Raw genomic sequence first — 14,258 nt, forward strand, 5'->3', positions numbered from 1 at the left:
TAGTAGAAAGCATAGGGGAGGGGCAAGGATGTGCTGCATACAAAGAAAGCAATTACCTGTCCTGGGATGTAAAATTAAAATTCCCCTACAATTACCATCCTGTTTCCATTCTGCATTCAGATTTTCACTTAAGCATATAAAGCAGCATTTAAGTGTCAGCTGCCAGTAATTGCAAACTTCTTAGATACACAATTTGAATACTGGGCCAAATTCTAATCTCAGTTACACTATTGTAAATGTGAAATAACTCCCCAGAAGTCACTGTAAATTTCCGCCAGTGTAACTGAGATCAGAATCTGACCTATTGTGTTTAAACCTTGTCACCTAATGAAGGCATTCACCATCAAATGCACATGCATAACTCTGTGGAGTAAGCTATGGCCTTCCAGTAGCTCCTTCACAAAATGACCCCCCAGAACACTTATGTACTTTGATTGGCATAACCCTCTGCATGTGAAACTGGAAACCTCTAAAGGGCTGCTGTTTGACTCCAAGGCCTGGTCCACACTAACCCCCCACTTCGAACTAAGGTACGCAAATTCAGCTACGTTAATAACGTAGCTGAATTCAAAGTACCTTAGTTCGAACTTACCGCGAGTCCAGACGCGGCAGGCAGGCTCCCCCGTCGATGCCGCGTTCTCCTCTCGCCGAGCTGGAGTACCGGTGTCGACGGCGAGCACTTCCGGGATCGATCTATCGCGTCTAGACAAGACGCGATAAATCGATCCCAAAAGATCGATTGCTTACGGCCGGACCAGGAAGTAAGTGTAGACCTGCCCCAAGTTACATTATGGTTTGATCATATAACTGTCTTTACACTCTGCTACCTGAAATGAATAGTTCCTCAGTTCATATGATGGGTATTATATAGGGAGGCAAATGTTTATACATCTGTTAGCTAACTCACCTATTTACATTTAGAGTCATGTTTTCTTGACAATAGACATTTAGGACAAACCTGCAAGCATACATGTGCATTTCTGCATGTACTTTTGTTCATGCAGCTACTGTGATTGTCTGCACAAAGAGGGTGTTTTCACACACTGACAGCTACTTATATCCCTTACCAGTTCTTTGATCTACAATAATCTATTTGCAAGTGCGATCACGCTGAGCCTATGCTTGTAATGTTTTTAAAAATCTGGTCTTTAACTCTAGTATACATGGACAACCAGCATGTTTACTTGTGGAAGTGGAGTATTTATTGTTTAAAACTCAGTGTGACTTGGGATTTATAAACTCATTAATGAGTTTTATACTCTGGTGTACTAGTATATGTGTATTAGTAATTTTAAAAATGTGTGATCTATGTAGGGTCAAATATCCTGCTGGTGTAAATGGGCAAAAATGGAGCCGTCCTCATTTACACCAGAGAATTTTGGCCCATAATCTTCAATCATTAATCAGAGTATAAGGGAATACTAGTTACTGATGCACATGCTAATATTATTTTAGAACACTGTGAACAGATGAAAATTATACTGTGAGAGGGATTTGCAGCTTTTTGTAGCACGTGTCATGTCTTTGAATAAAGTGAAAGGCATGTCAGTGACGCCTTTTCGGCTGAGGTATGTCACTGCTGGTTGTGGTATCTCTTTCACTTCACTGACATGCATATTATGTGTCAAAAAGGACTCAGTCCTGTTTCTATTTAAGATGGCAGCAGTCTGGCCATTGACTTCAATGGGAGCGTGATCTGGCCCAATGTATTTCAACTAGTACTACTATTGATTGAAACCTAACGCCTGTGTGACAGTAACTGTAGTTCATCAGAGAGTCCAACACTGCTTTTTTCATTATATACGATGGGACCTTTATGGTATGTTATCTGGGAGTATGGTAGAATATTTTAGATCACTCAGTGTGTCTCTGGTCTGTTATAAATGTCTTGTTTAAACTGTCCTAATCTTGCAATTTCTATCTATGAAATTGCTAGAGAGCTTATTTTGTATTTAGAAGCTCACAGCTTTGTTTGTTTATATGCATATTGGAGCAATCAAGAACTTTGCTCCAGCCTTTCATATAGGTTCTGGACTGAAGACTACTGACCATTGTAGTGTTTGGAAAATGTCCCCCTCTTCTTCTCCCCCTCCCCCGGAAATGTCAGCGCAAATGAAAACAATTTCAGCTTCAGTGAAAAAAATATATTTGAAAACTGGAAAAAAAACTATTCAGCAATGCCGCTGTGGTGCCTCAGTAGGAGTTGTATTTTGGGTGCCTCTTGCTCCCATTCTGTATTGGCCGGGCTACCTTGTCATACTATATTTCCCATGATGCACCATAGTCTCTCTGATCATAGGAGTCCATGGCCAGGATACCTCCTGGGAGATGTAATCTGTCTAGGGAACCCAGCCCATAGTGGAGTACTTGGGGCATGAGACTTGCAAACTACAACTCTCGTGAGGCAGCGCAGCAGCTTTTCCAATTACAGATATTTGGGGTTTGGGTTGGTTAGTTTTTCTATGAAAAAATTTACTTTTAAATGAAAATCAGACACTTTTAAAAATATATATTTGGTTGAAAAACCAGCTTTGCATGAATAGTCTTGTTGGGATATTTTCCAACAAAAGCCCTATTGGTCATTTATTTAAGATGTGTGTATCTGCAATCTCCTCCAATACTTTCCCAGAGCTCAGCTAGAAATCTGCGTATGTTAAAGGACAAGATTTGGAGTAAGTTCCTCTGCTCTGTTGAAACACAGATACAACATGTCTTCTCCCCCCCCCCCCCAAGGCAGTTGGACCAGAGCATAGAGCTCTGAGTTCTATGCCCGACTCTGCTGCTGGATGACCTTGGGGAAGTCAGTTCCTCTCTCTATGCCTTCATTGCCCCATCTGTAAAATGAGGATGATAATTACCTCCTTTGCTAAAGCACTTTAAGATCTTTGTATGCAAAGTGAACATAAGAACATAAGGATGGCCATACTGGGTCAGACCAAAGGTCCATCCAGCCCAGTATCCTGTCTACCAACAGTGGCCAATGCCAGGTGCCCCAGAGGGAGTGAACCTAACAGGTAATCATCAAGTGATCTCTCTCCTGCCATCCATCTCCACCCTCTGACAAACAGAGGCTAGGGACACCATTCCTTCCCCATCCTGGCTAGTAGCCATTAATGGACTTAACCTCCATGAATTTATCTAGTTCTCTTTTAAACCCTGTTATAGACCTCCTCAGGCAAGGAGTTCCACAGGTTGACTGTGCACTGTGTGAAGAAGAACTTCCTTTTATTTGTTTTAAACTGCTACCCATTAATTTCATTTGGTGGCCCCTAGTTCTTATATTATGGGAACAAGTAAATAAGATTTCCTTATTCACTTTCTCCACACCACTCATGATTTTATATACCTCTATCATATCCCCCCTTAGTCTCCTCTTTTCCATGTGCTATAAAATAGTTGGATACTACTACTCTTTTGCATTGTTTTCTTCAAAAGATTTCTCGAAGGATAGTTTTGGTGGTGGTGGAACCAATTTTGTGTTTGTAGGACACTGTTTCCTTGAAACTTTAAATGGGCTTGCACTGGATACTGTAGGAAACAGTAGGAGCCTATAGAAACCTGTACAACTCACTTTATCAAATGGAATTGTGTGAGGTATAAGTGAGGGCAGAATTTGGCCTTAGTTTAGAATTAGATATTAAGGGTCACTAGCTGTAACTGAAGAATATTCTTACATATATTTTTTTAGCAAAAATTGTTTTATGGAGTTTTAAATTGTCAGTCTTTCTCTTTTGGCCATGGTAAGTTTTTGTTGTTGTTTGGACCCACAAGGAGAATTCAGAAAAACATGCTGAGATTTTAGTTTGGACAGAAGGAGACTGGTTCAGTGTCCAGAGGTAGATTTGTTATAAAGATGATGGACCTCTGCCCAATGAGACCCCCATCAAAAAGGGGGAGAAGTTGCAGGAGCACCAAGTGAACAAGACACCAAAGGAGCAGTTACAGAGGTAGGAGAGGGCAGAGCCAAGAAAGCCCAGAGTTGACAGGATTTCAAGAAGAGGAGTATGGTCAACAGTGTCAAAGGAAGCTAGCGGGTCACGAAGGAAGAGGATGGAATAAAAGCCCTTATATTTGTCCAGGAAGAGTTCATTAGGGACCTTGGTGAGAGTTTTTTAGTGGAGTGTAGGGAAAAGAAGCCACATTTGTGGACTGGGGGTCCCAAATGGAATTATATGAGAGGAGTTTAAGGCTGCTATTCATTCAGTTAGTATAGAGATGAAGGGCAGAAAGAAGGTGGAGTGAAACTTTTACTGGGAGTTGCGACTAAAGCCGGGTTTTTTAAGATGGGACAAACCAATTCATGTATCTGTTGTGAGGACAAAGAATGATGAAGAATACTGTCACCTCAAGATTTTATTTTAAATTCATGATCCTTGATTTTATAGTGTTTATTCAACAGCAGAAAACCCATTATCTTGTTTTAATATTATACTAGCTCCATATTGTCATTGTGACATATTGCATTTTGTATTGGACTCTTGTCATTTAAACCATTGCAGCAAAGGAACATGGTACACTTGTGTCTTTATGCAACTTCTCCAAGGTCAAATATAGAGTGTACCTGTGAAATGTCTTCCAAACTTTTTTTTTTATGTTTCTTGAGCACAGTAGAGAAAAACAATTAGGGATAAATTTCCAAAGAAAAGCAGGATTAAAAAATAGCAGGATTTGAGCATGCATCTCCTGTGTATTACTTTGAAAAAGTACCCATTAATGCCACTGGCATATTTTTTTCCTGTTCCGCATAAACAGACTTGAGTTGTTCAAAGCAAGGGCTGCCAAAGTTTGGAGACGTTTACTTTTGAATGCTCTTAATTCAGCTGACAAGAGCAGTCCATTTATCTTGTGACCTATTTATAGCCATCAAACAAACTGTAGCCAATAGATCTGCTTTACTTAACGTAGTACAGTAGGTGGAAGATTAAGAGCATGTCTAATGCACTCATGAAAATAGCCATGCATATGTCTGATACAGTTCACTACAGAAATGTGGCTATACCGTATAATTGTCATGTATTAAATATAAACAGGTTTGCACTATAAAAGGCAGAAAATCAAAAGTTAATCTGACTGCCTTGTAGATCCAATAGCTTTTGGAGTCTCCTTAGTGTGTTGTTTAACCCAGTGGGGAGTAACATTGTGAAAATGCGGTTTATGTTCTGGTCCTAAATTATTTGAAAGATGCATTCTTGGCTTTTTGTTATGAGGTCTCAACATACTATTTAAATAAATACTTAGTTGTCTTATTTTTCCATAGTAATTTAATGGATATAAGAGACTTTATTTCCACTGTGTAATTACAGAGTTCTCTCTTCACTTCTCAGGTTATTTTTGAAGTGGTCACTTCAGGTCATCAAGGATACCTGGCTATTGATGAGGTGAAGGTTTTAGGACATCCGTGCAGTAAGTGCATATGTGTAATTTTGTAACAGTCTTTCTAAAACGTATTTGAGACATTATTCCAATATATGTCTAAAGCAAAGGAAACAGGAAATGTCAATAACAATTCCAGTGTTATAAAAATTTGTTGACTATCAAGCAACCATTGTAAGCATTAAGGTGCTGCACATTATAGCTGTAGAGATAATTGCTTAGACAAGTTTTGTACAGTGCCTAACATGATGGGACTCTCAATCCCTGATTGGGGCCTCTATGTGCTACTCCAGTACAAATAATAATAACGCTGACCCATGCCAACCCCGCTTATCAAAGATCACAGATTGAGGCTGCAGGTAAAGTAGCAAAGAACTAAACACGTGTGATTTCCTTTAGACCTTTTCAACCAGAACATTTAACTGGCTATGTGTCTGTTGCTTTGTTCTGCAACACTGCATAATATACTTTCCACAGCACTGTTATTTGGGTCCATAGCTTAAAGTTCTGCACATTTTTATTTGTTTAAAATGTGTTTCCTGTAATATTCTCCCCCAGCTTACAGGTCTATAGTCCATACGTATACGTAAGTGTTTAAAGAAAAGTGGCACTGTAAGAGTACTACAAATAAAATGCTTTATACGTAGCAATTTGTCATGGCTTTCAACAAACTGCCCAAGTAAAATAAAATTATTTAGAATTGTTAAAGCTTATTAAATTCAACTAATAAAGATGTATTAATATTTAATCTTCTGAATTGAAGATTGTAACCTATTATTGTGCATAAGGTTGATGGGGGTGGGGGACTGCATGTAATTGGCAAATACTATCCCTGCAAGTATTCCTAATGGTTTGTAAACAGGCATTGTGTCATTTAAAATAAACTGTAGTTTATTGTTGAATATTGGAGTGCCTCATAAAAATGGTTTTAGTGTTTAGTGGCAGGAAGACATAGAAATATCTTGAAATGTGGAGATGGCTATGCAGAATCATCAGCTCTCTTATTTCTGATTCACTTAGGCCTGGTCCACACTACCCCCCCACTTCGGACTAAGGTACGCAAATTCAGCTACGTTAATAACGTAGCTGAATTCAAAGTACCTTAGTCCGAACTTACCGCGGGTCCAGACGCTGCAGGCAGGCTCCCCCGTCGATGCTGCGTACTCCTCTCGCTGAGCTAGAGTACCGGCGTCGACGGCGAGCACTTCCGGGATCGATCCCAGAACATCGATTGCCTGCCGTCGGACCCGGAGGTAAGTGTAGACGTACCCAAAGTTGTAATAAACGTAGAAGGTTCTCAAGCTGCTTGTACAGTATTTGTGCTTAAACTGCATTTTGAATTTGTATCTGTAATTCAAATAGGCTAAGTAGTATTTTGTCATGTTAATAATTTTGCCTGCAAAATATTTGAGTTTTGATCTGTGCGCTTATAGTGATCAATCCTCAAAGCATGCATGTACTTCTTATTAAAGCAGAGAGCAGAATACACCCCCAGTGCCCAATGTACTAGCATAACCAATGAAACTCGTGTTGAAACTTAATTACTTTAATGAAACAATTCTTTAGTAAAGTAATTAATTTAGGATATGAAGAATTCATTATAAACATCGAAACCGTTATGGTGTATACTAGAAAATTAAAAATATTGTGTTAGAATTGTTAGTGTGTAAATTTTTTGCAAAACAGATAATGCTATTCATACACTATACCAAGTTTTACAATGTTGCTGCCAAAATAAATAAACTCAGAGTAATTATCTTCAAATTTTTAAACAAAAAAATGAGAATGATAGAAGTTAGAGGTGGAAATGTAGTTAATAGGTAGTCCTGTAGATCATGACCTGATTGCATTTTATGTGGGCAAACAGAGGACAGTCCCAATCAGTAAATATGTATATATTTGGTGCTTCAAAGGGAGTAATTTCCCAAAGCTGAGGAAAATTGAGTGAAATGGATTGAGTGGAAAAATATACACAGAAAAATATGAATGAAAATTGGAGTTCTTTAAGAATTTGTATTAGATGGCCAAAAAGCTGTGATTCTCCAATCAATAAGAGGACAGCTTTAGCAAAAAACCCATCCTGGTTCAATGATGAAAGGAAGGCAGCAATTAGAAATTCAAGCAATATATCACAAACCAGAAAAAAGAGGAAATTAAATAGCAATCAATATAAATATGAAGTTATGGTGGGTAGAAAGTTGAGAAGGAAGGCTAAAGACAACAGAGGGGAAAAAATCCATTTTCTAACGGGGCTACGGAGAAAAAGGAGGAGGTTAAGTACACCTCTACCCTGATATAACGCGACCTGATATAACACGAATTCGGATATAACGCGGTAAAGCAGTGCTCTGGGGGGGGGGCGGGGCTGCGCACTCCGGCAGATCAAAGCAAGTTCGATATAACGCGGTTTCACCTATAATGCGGTAAGATTTTTTGGCTCCCGAGGACAGCGTTATATCGGGGTAGAGGTATATATTAGGAATAAATGAAGTCCCAGTAATGGGATAAGCCCATTACTATATTGAGATGATAAAATTGTTAATGGGGCAGAAAAAGGCAGAAGTGTTCAAAAATAGATCTGTTCTGTATTTGGAAAGAAGCAGGATGATGTACTGGTATCACATGAGGACAATAAAATACTTTCCAGTCAATTAGTAACCAAGAAGAATGTTAAACAACATCTACTAGGGATAAATATTTTAAATCAGCAGGTCCCAGTAACTAGCACCCAAGACTCCTAAAGGAGCTGGCTAAGATCATCTCTGGCCACAGCCCTCTGCCCAAAAGAAGCTCGCTCGCTCTCTCTCTCCGCTTCTTCCCAGAACCACACTGATCAGTGCTTTTCTGGTCCTGTCTGCCTCTGACACACATGACTCCACCTATCAATCTCCCTCTACTTGCAGTCAGTCACAGAGAAACTACCGGCCACTTAGCCTGACATCAATCCTGGTCAAAATAATGGAAAAGCTGGTATAAAATTCCAATAATAAAGAATTAAATGACAGGATAATAATTTAATGCCAGTCAATGTTGTTTTATGGAAAATAACTCTTGTCAAACAAACCTGATTTCATTCTTTGAGGAGATCACAAGTTTGGTTGGAAAAGGTAACTTTGTAGACTTAATACACAGCAAATTCTGCTTAATAGCAATCCTGATACTAGCAACTTCTGGTTAGTGGCAACATTTTGCTGGGAATATTTGACCAGTGTTAATGGGATTCAGATATTGGCAATGGTATGCCGCTTACTAACAACTTTTTATGAGACAGGCCCCAGCTGCATGCAGATTTACAAGGCTGCAGGTGGGGAATGAAGTACTGAGACTTCCCTAGCTGCAACCCCACAAACCTGCCTGTGGTTGGTGCTCAGCCCATCCCAGCACTTCTTTCTGAGGCTGCCACCCAGCAGGCCTGCCCACACACAGGAGATAAGAGGCTGTGGGCAAGGCAGTAGAGAGGAGGAGGTTGCAGCCTGGATGTCAGAGCTGCACAGTGCCTCTCCCTGCACTCTCCAGGTTGCACCCTGCCATGGAACTGCAACCAGTGAAGGAAGGGCTGGGATGTGCTGAGCCCCAGTTCCCAGAGAGCATGGGGAGAGGTACAGCCCCAAGAGGCCCCCAGGACTCTGCTCCCTGTAGAAAGCCCTGGCATCCTGGTTGCAGCCTAGCCTCCCCACTGCTTCTCTGCCTTCAGGCAGGTTTGCTAGGCTGCAGCAGCCAAGAAAGGCATGTCCCAGCGCTTCCTTTCCTGACTGCTTCCTCGCAAACCTGCCTTCTGCTTATTAGCAGTAACAGAGGCAGTAGCTAGGCCAACAAAAGAATTCTTCGGTCAAACTAGCGCTGTCTACACTGGGGGTTAGGTTGGGATAGCTATGTCTCTCAGGGGCATGGATTTTTCTCACTCCTGAGCAATGCGTAACTACTGTACACCAATGTAAAAATCCTAGTGTAGACTAGGCCTACGTCTTTTCCTTTGAACTCCCTTCTCCACGCCTGACGTTGGCTGCAAGTTAATGGGCCAGGGTCAAATGGGTCTAAAGGCTCTCTTTAATTCTCTCCTTGCCAGTGTGGAGCCTAGCTGCCCCGTTGGTCCCCTCATTGCTAGTGTGGTGCCTATCTAGTTCTTTATTGAGTCTGGTTTTAAAGGGATGAGGTTCCACCACTTGTTTGTGAGACAAGTACTTGAATCCCGCACCACTGAAGTCAATGGGAATTTTTCCATTGACTAGAATGGGAGCAGGATCAAATCCCTATTATGAAGTCTAATAGCTTTTTCCACAGACATTTTTCAAGTATTCATCCAAAATTTCTTCCCGTTATTCTATAATCCCTTGTGCTGACATCTAAACAATTCTTGAATTAATATAGATCTTTCTTATATCCCCTGTTATGCTTATGATTACCCAAGTTATGCCTACAAAGTTCTTTTAATGTTTTTTTTTTCAAGTCGTCACCTTAATGTAGTTCATCTGGTAGGTCTCCAGTTTGTTGAAATATTTCTAGTACTGAGGTGGCTATAACTGAAAGCAGTATTCTAGGCCTAGTTCAGCTACCACAGTAGTCAATGGAAAGATTCCTCTTGACTTCTTTGGGAGCTGGATTGTTTGGAACTATTGTCTTTCTCAGAGAGAATACTCTCTCTAATTTCTGATTATTTTTTTCTTCAGTGCAATTGACTTTTTCTAGTAAAAACAAAAAACAATATACTACGTGTACCCAGTTAGGTTAAATTGAGATAATTCTTCTTTATGTAGATGTCTTACTGAAAGAGTATTTACAGACACATTGCTTTTCTGTTATTGGGGGTGTTTTCCCAGCCTAAACTGGAAATAAGTATCAGCATACAGCAGCTACTGTGTTTTGTTTTCCTCCGATATTCTTCAGAAGAGCTGTCTTTAAAGAATATAGCTCTTCTTGGTGGAAATGTTATGCTAGAACTGTAGCATACCAAACAATCATGCTAAAATGCATTATCTACACACATTGTATCTAGTTAAAAGGAAAAAGTAGTTTCCTTGACAACATAATTTAACTTTTTACTGTTCTTGTCTAGTTGTTAGTATAAATAGCTAATATGTTTTTGTTCAAAACATCAATTAGATTTCAGTATAACCTTTATTAATATAGAAGTGTTAATACAAGAGGGCTGCTGAGCTAAGATAATTTGCACCGCAGGAACAATAAGATAGCACCCTTCTCTTTTGTTGTATCCCAGATACATGCAAAACGGAACGAAGCTCACTTAACAGTCTATAGTATCTTCTACAATTAGAATCAAATATTTAAAACACTGGTTAGCACTTTTTTTTCTCCAATGTAAATTTATTACTGGAACATTTTAAAACTGTATATATTTAATAAACTAGTATGAGTCCATCCCAGTCACACTGTGTGTTAATAACTCTATCCTTTTTTCTCTTCCATCAGCCAAAACCCCCCATTTCCTGCGTCTTCAGAGTGTGGAAGTCAATGCTGGACAGTTTGCCACTTTTCAGTGCACTGCCAATGGTAAAACGAATTCAGGTGACCGGCTGTGGTTACAGGTAACTTATTTATTTTCTTTCACAGTACAATGAGATTTTTGAAAGTATGATTCAGTCATCCCAAGGAGTGGCACAAGAGGAGAAATAATAGCTTAATCTCCTATCTCATCAATACTAGCCTAATGGATTTGATAATGGATTTGAACCTTTCCATGGTATTTGTTCTTTTGCAGTATCTGATATTTCCTCACATGTCAATTATGAGTGGTGAACGTAGCATGAGCAAAACTGTGGTAGCTCTGTTACCACTGTGTGGTAATTAAGGGTAAATGCTCACTTTTTCCATAGTGACAGCTGTGCCTTTTGTCAGCAGCTGCTGTGACTGACCTAGCTGTAAGTGGTGATGTTGGTGTGCATCTATTAATCAGAATGCTCTATAGCGCTGCCTATATCCAATATAGGATGCCCTTTGTTAAAACAGAATTGCTTTGCATAGATTCATATATTTTAAGGCCTGAAAGTACCATTACGGTTATTTAGTCTGACCGTCTGCATATCATGGGCCATAGAACCTCATCTCAGTAAACTCCGCATCAGGACCATAACTTCTGTTTGATTTATAGTGTATCTTTTAGAAAGATATCCAATCTTGATTTAAATTGTGGACTTTCTCCTAACTTTGCTTTCAATCCAACCAGCCTTCTCTATTTGTATATATAAACCGACATCAAACAAAAGTGTTCTACGCTTGATCCCTTTCTCTCCCACTGAGTATTCTGAAGCTAGCTGTCCACATGATGCCATACCTCCAGAATTTTCCCTTTTCTGCTTCACACATCAGTCTGGATTTGAACCTTGAAGTGGGGAAACACCAAAAATCTAAGTTACCTGAAGTCATAATGGCAACAGTGGCACTCTGAGAACTTGAGTGCTAGAGGGAAAAGACTGTGTCTGTGATAATCAGATAAAATTGCAAGATGGGGTAGGGAAAATTAAAGTTATAATCGATGGAGGGGAGAGAGATAAACTTCTTTTTTGGGGGGGGGGGGGGGTTCTGTCACCAAACAATTTCAGGCCCTTTATGTTTAATTTATGAACTTTAATTTATGAACTGCACCAAGTGTGTAGGGATTTCAGAAACATTTAAAATGTGTGGGATGTGGTAAAAAAGGTAAAACAATCTCATTGGAAGAGGTTTTACTTGTGAGTAAATGGCTAACCATCCACTATACCCACAAAAAGCCTAATCTGATACCCAGAGAAACCAGTGGAGGGGGCAGCCTTTTCATTGACTTGAGTGGGTGTTGACTCAAGCCCAAAAGGAGCAAAATCCACACTAGAGGCAGGGTCCCTTGACACTAACTCTGTGGCAGAAACCCTTTTGATTCTGTGGGAATATGTATCAAGTTAATTGGTTTTGTATTTCTGTCAGAGTGGAGGATCTGAACAATACTCATGCTTCTAGGGCTTGAGCCCCAGCCCCAAGAGCTATGTGATTACATCAGAATCTCAGCTTGCATTACACACACTAAAATAAATCTAACCCTTCTTGTTGTGGTGAGAAGTTTGAAAGGGTTACCCGACTATAACTGATGCAATAATGTCGGCCTCAGTCTGCAGACAGGTTTCAGAGTGGTAGCCGTGTTAGTCTGTATCAGCAGAAACAACGAGGAGTCCTTGTGGCACCGTAGAGACTAACAAATTTATTTGGGCATAAGCTTTCGTGGGCTAGAGAGACTCCAACAATATCCCTGAGAGCTGTGAACATCCCCATTGAACAGTACAGAGGTTTAAGTCCAAAATTCCACTGCTCTGGGGGGGACGTCTAGCATGCCTGCACACACACATATTAGCGTGGCCACCTGGTGACTACATTTTACAATTTAAATGTGCAGGCTTCATTAGTCCTTGCCATTGGAGGGAGGTTTCTGCATACTATACTCACCCAACTAGTATGCAGAACCCTACCTCCAATGGCAAGGACTAATGAAGCCTGCACATTTAAATTATAAAATGTAATGAAGGTGTGAAAATATTAGCAGGTGGTCACCTTAATGCATATCCAAACAGAGGACTGTATGTGTAGCAGGAGGAAAGTGTAGCAGGTCCAGCTCCCACAAACAAGCAGATAAACCCCAGCCATTGGTGTGAGTACACAGGGCCTTCCTCCCCAGCCATCCTGCCGATGACTATGGGGCACTTTTGGGCTTGAAGAAGGGGCCTAATGCCACTACACCAGTCTTCTTGGGGCTATGGTGGGCACAGGGCCATGGAGTGAAGCCACTAGGACATTGTACTTCAGTGTGCTTAGGCCCCAGTTTGCCTCAATCCAGCTCTGTGTACAGCTCTGTGCAATCTGTACCGGACAGAGCACTGACTGGTACCCACGACTCATTGGCTTGGCCCCTGACTGCCATGTTCTCCCTCTAAGACACACATGTTGTTTGAGCTGGGATGGTCCTGATGAACTAGGAGACCTGTTGTTCATGGCTTCGCCTCAGTGAAAGCAGCACAGGAAGAGGAAGCAATAGCCAGGTCTGGCAGGGCAGAAAAAAACAAAATATTGGGCACCTGGCTGCAGCAAAATGGCAGATTCTAAGGCCAAAAATGGAATTCTGTGACAGTTGGGCAAAACAGACAAAAACATATCCTTGTTAGAGAGAATATAGTTTGACAAAAACGTTCCTGTAGAGCTCTACAATGGGTTGCTATTATCATAGTTGATGCTGATTGTACATTATCTGACAGAACAATTAATTTAATTTAGCTATCTGACTGTAAAATATCCTTCATTGCAACAGTATACTTTTGTTGTAATGCTTATCAGTCCTTAGGTTTGTCCCATGTTCTACAGCTCACACTTTCATATTTTCCTTTAAATACAGTAGAGAGACTTTTTTTTTACCAACGTTCAGACTGCAATGGTGAATTAATTACTGCCATTTTCTTTAAGGCCCTGACCTTGTAGAAATGTGTGCACATGCTCAACTTTATGCTGTGAATGTCCTATTTGAGTCAGTGAAACCAGTCAATGGGTGGAATTTTGCCATTGACTTCAGATGGGCTGGGATTTCACCCCATACCTCTGCATAAAGTTGGGCATGTGCAGTCTTTGCAAGATTGGAGCTCAGTTCTTTATTATTTTACTTTGTCATAATCATAATTTCCATTCAATAAAATAGCATGGACTATTAATTGCACTGTGGTAAATCTAGAGTAACTTTACTGAGTTCAGTAAAGACACTCCTGATTTAAATCAGGTAACAGAGAGAAGAATTTGTCTCCATATCCAGGATAAGAAAACATAGTTCTTCTGCCTCTTATTTTTGAATGTCCACTTTTCATTCAAAGTGGTGCATGTCATTTAGCCTCAGCGTAATGAAAACTGCAGTTCCTTGCTGT

At 40.2% G+C, this 14,258-nt stretch overlaps 1 protein-coding gene across 1 annotated transcript in view; it reads left to right on the forward strand.

The window, feature by feature from the left end:
* PTPRM (protein tyrosine phosphatase receptor type M) overlaps positions 1 to 14,258 on the forward strand; it is a 712,503-nt gene that overhangs the window by 278,134 nt on the left and 420,111 nt on the right. The window contains exons 4-5 of the mRNA XM_065399529.1: positions 5,325 to 5,403; positions 10,801 to 10,916. Of these exons, the coding sequence (XP_065255601.1) occupies positions 5,325 to 5,403; positions 10,801 to 10,916 (195 nt within the window). The remainder of the gene's footprint in view (positions 1 to 5,324; positions 5,404 to 10,800; positions 10,917 to 14,258) is intronic.

This window comes from Emys orbicularis, chromosome 2 (assembly GCF_028017835.1).
Source record: "Emys orbicularis isolate rEmyOrb1 chromosome 2, rEmyOrb1.hap1, whole genome shotgun sequence".
Classification (NCBI taxonomy): Eukaryota; Metazoa; Chordata; order Testudines; family Emydidae; genus Emys; species Emys orbicularis.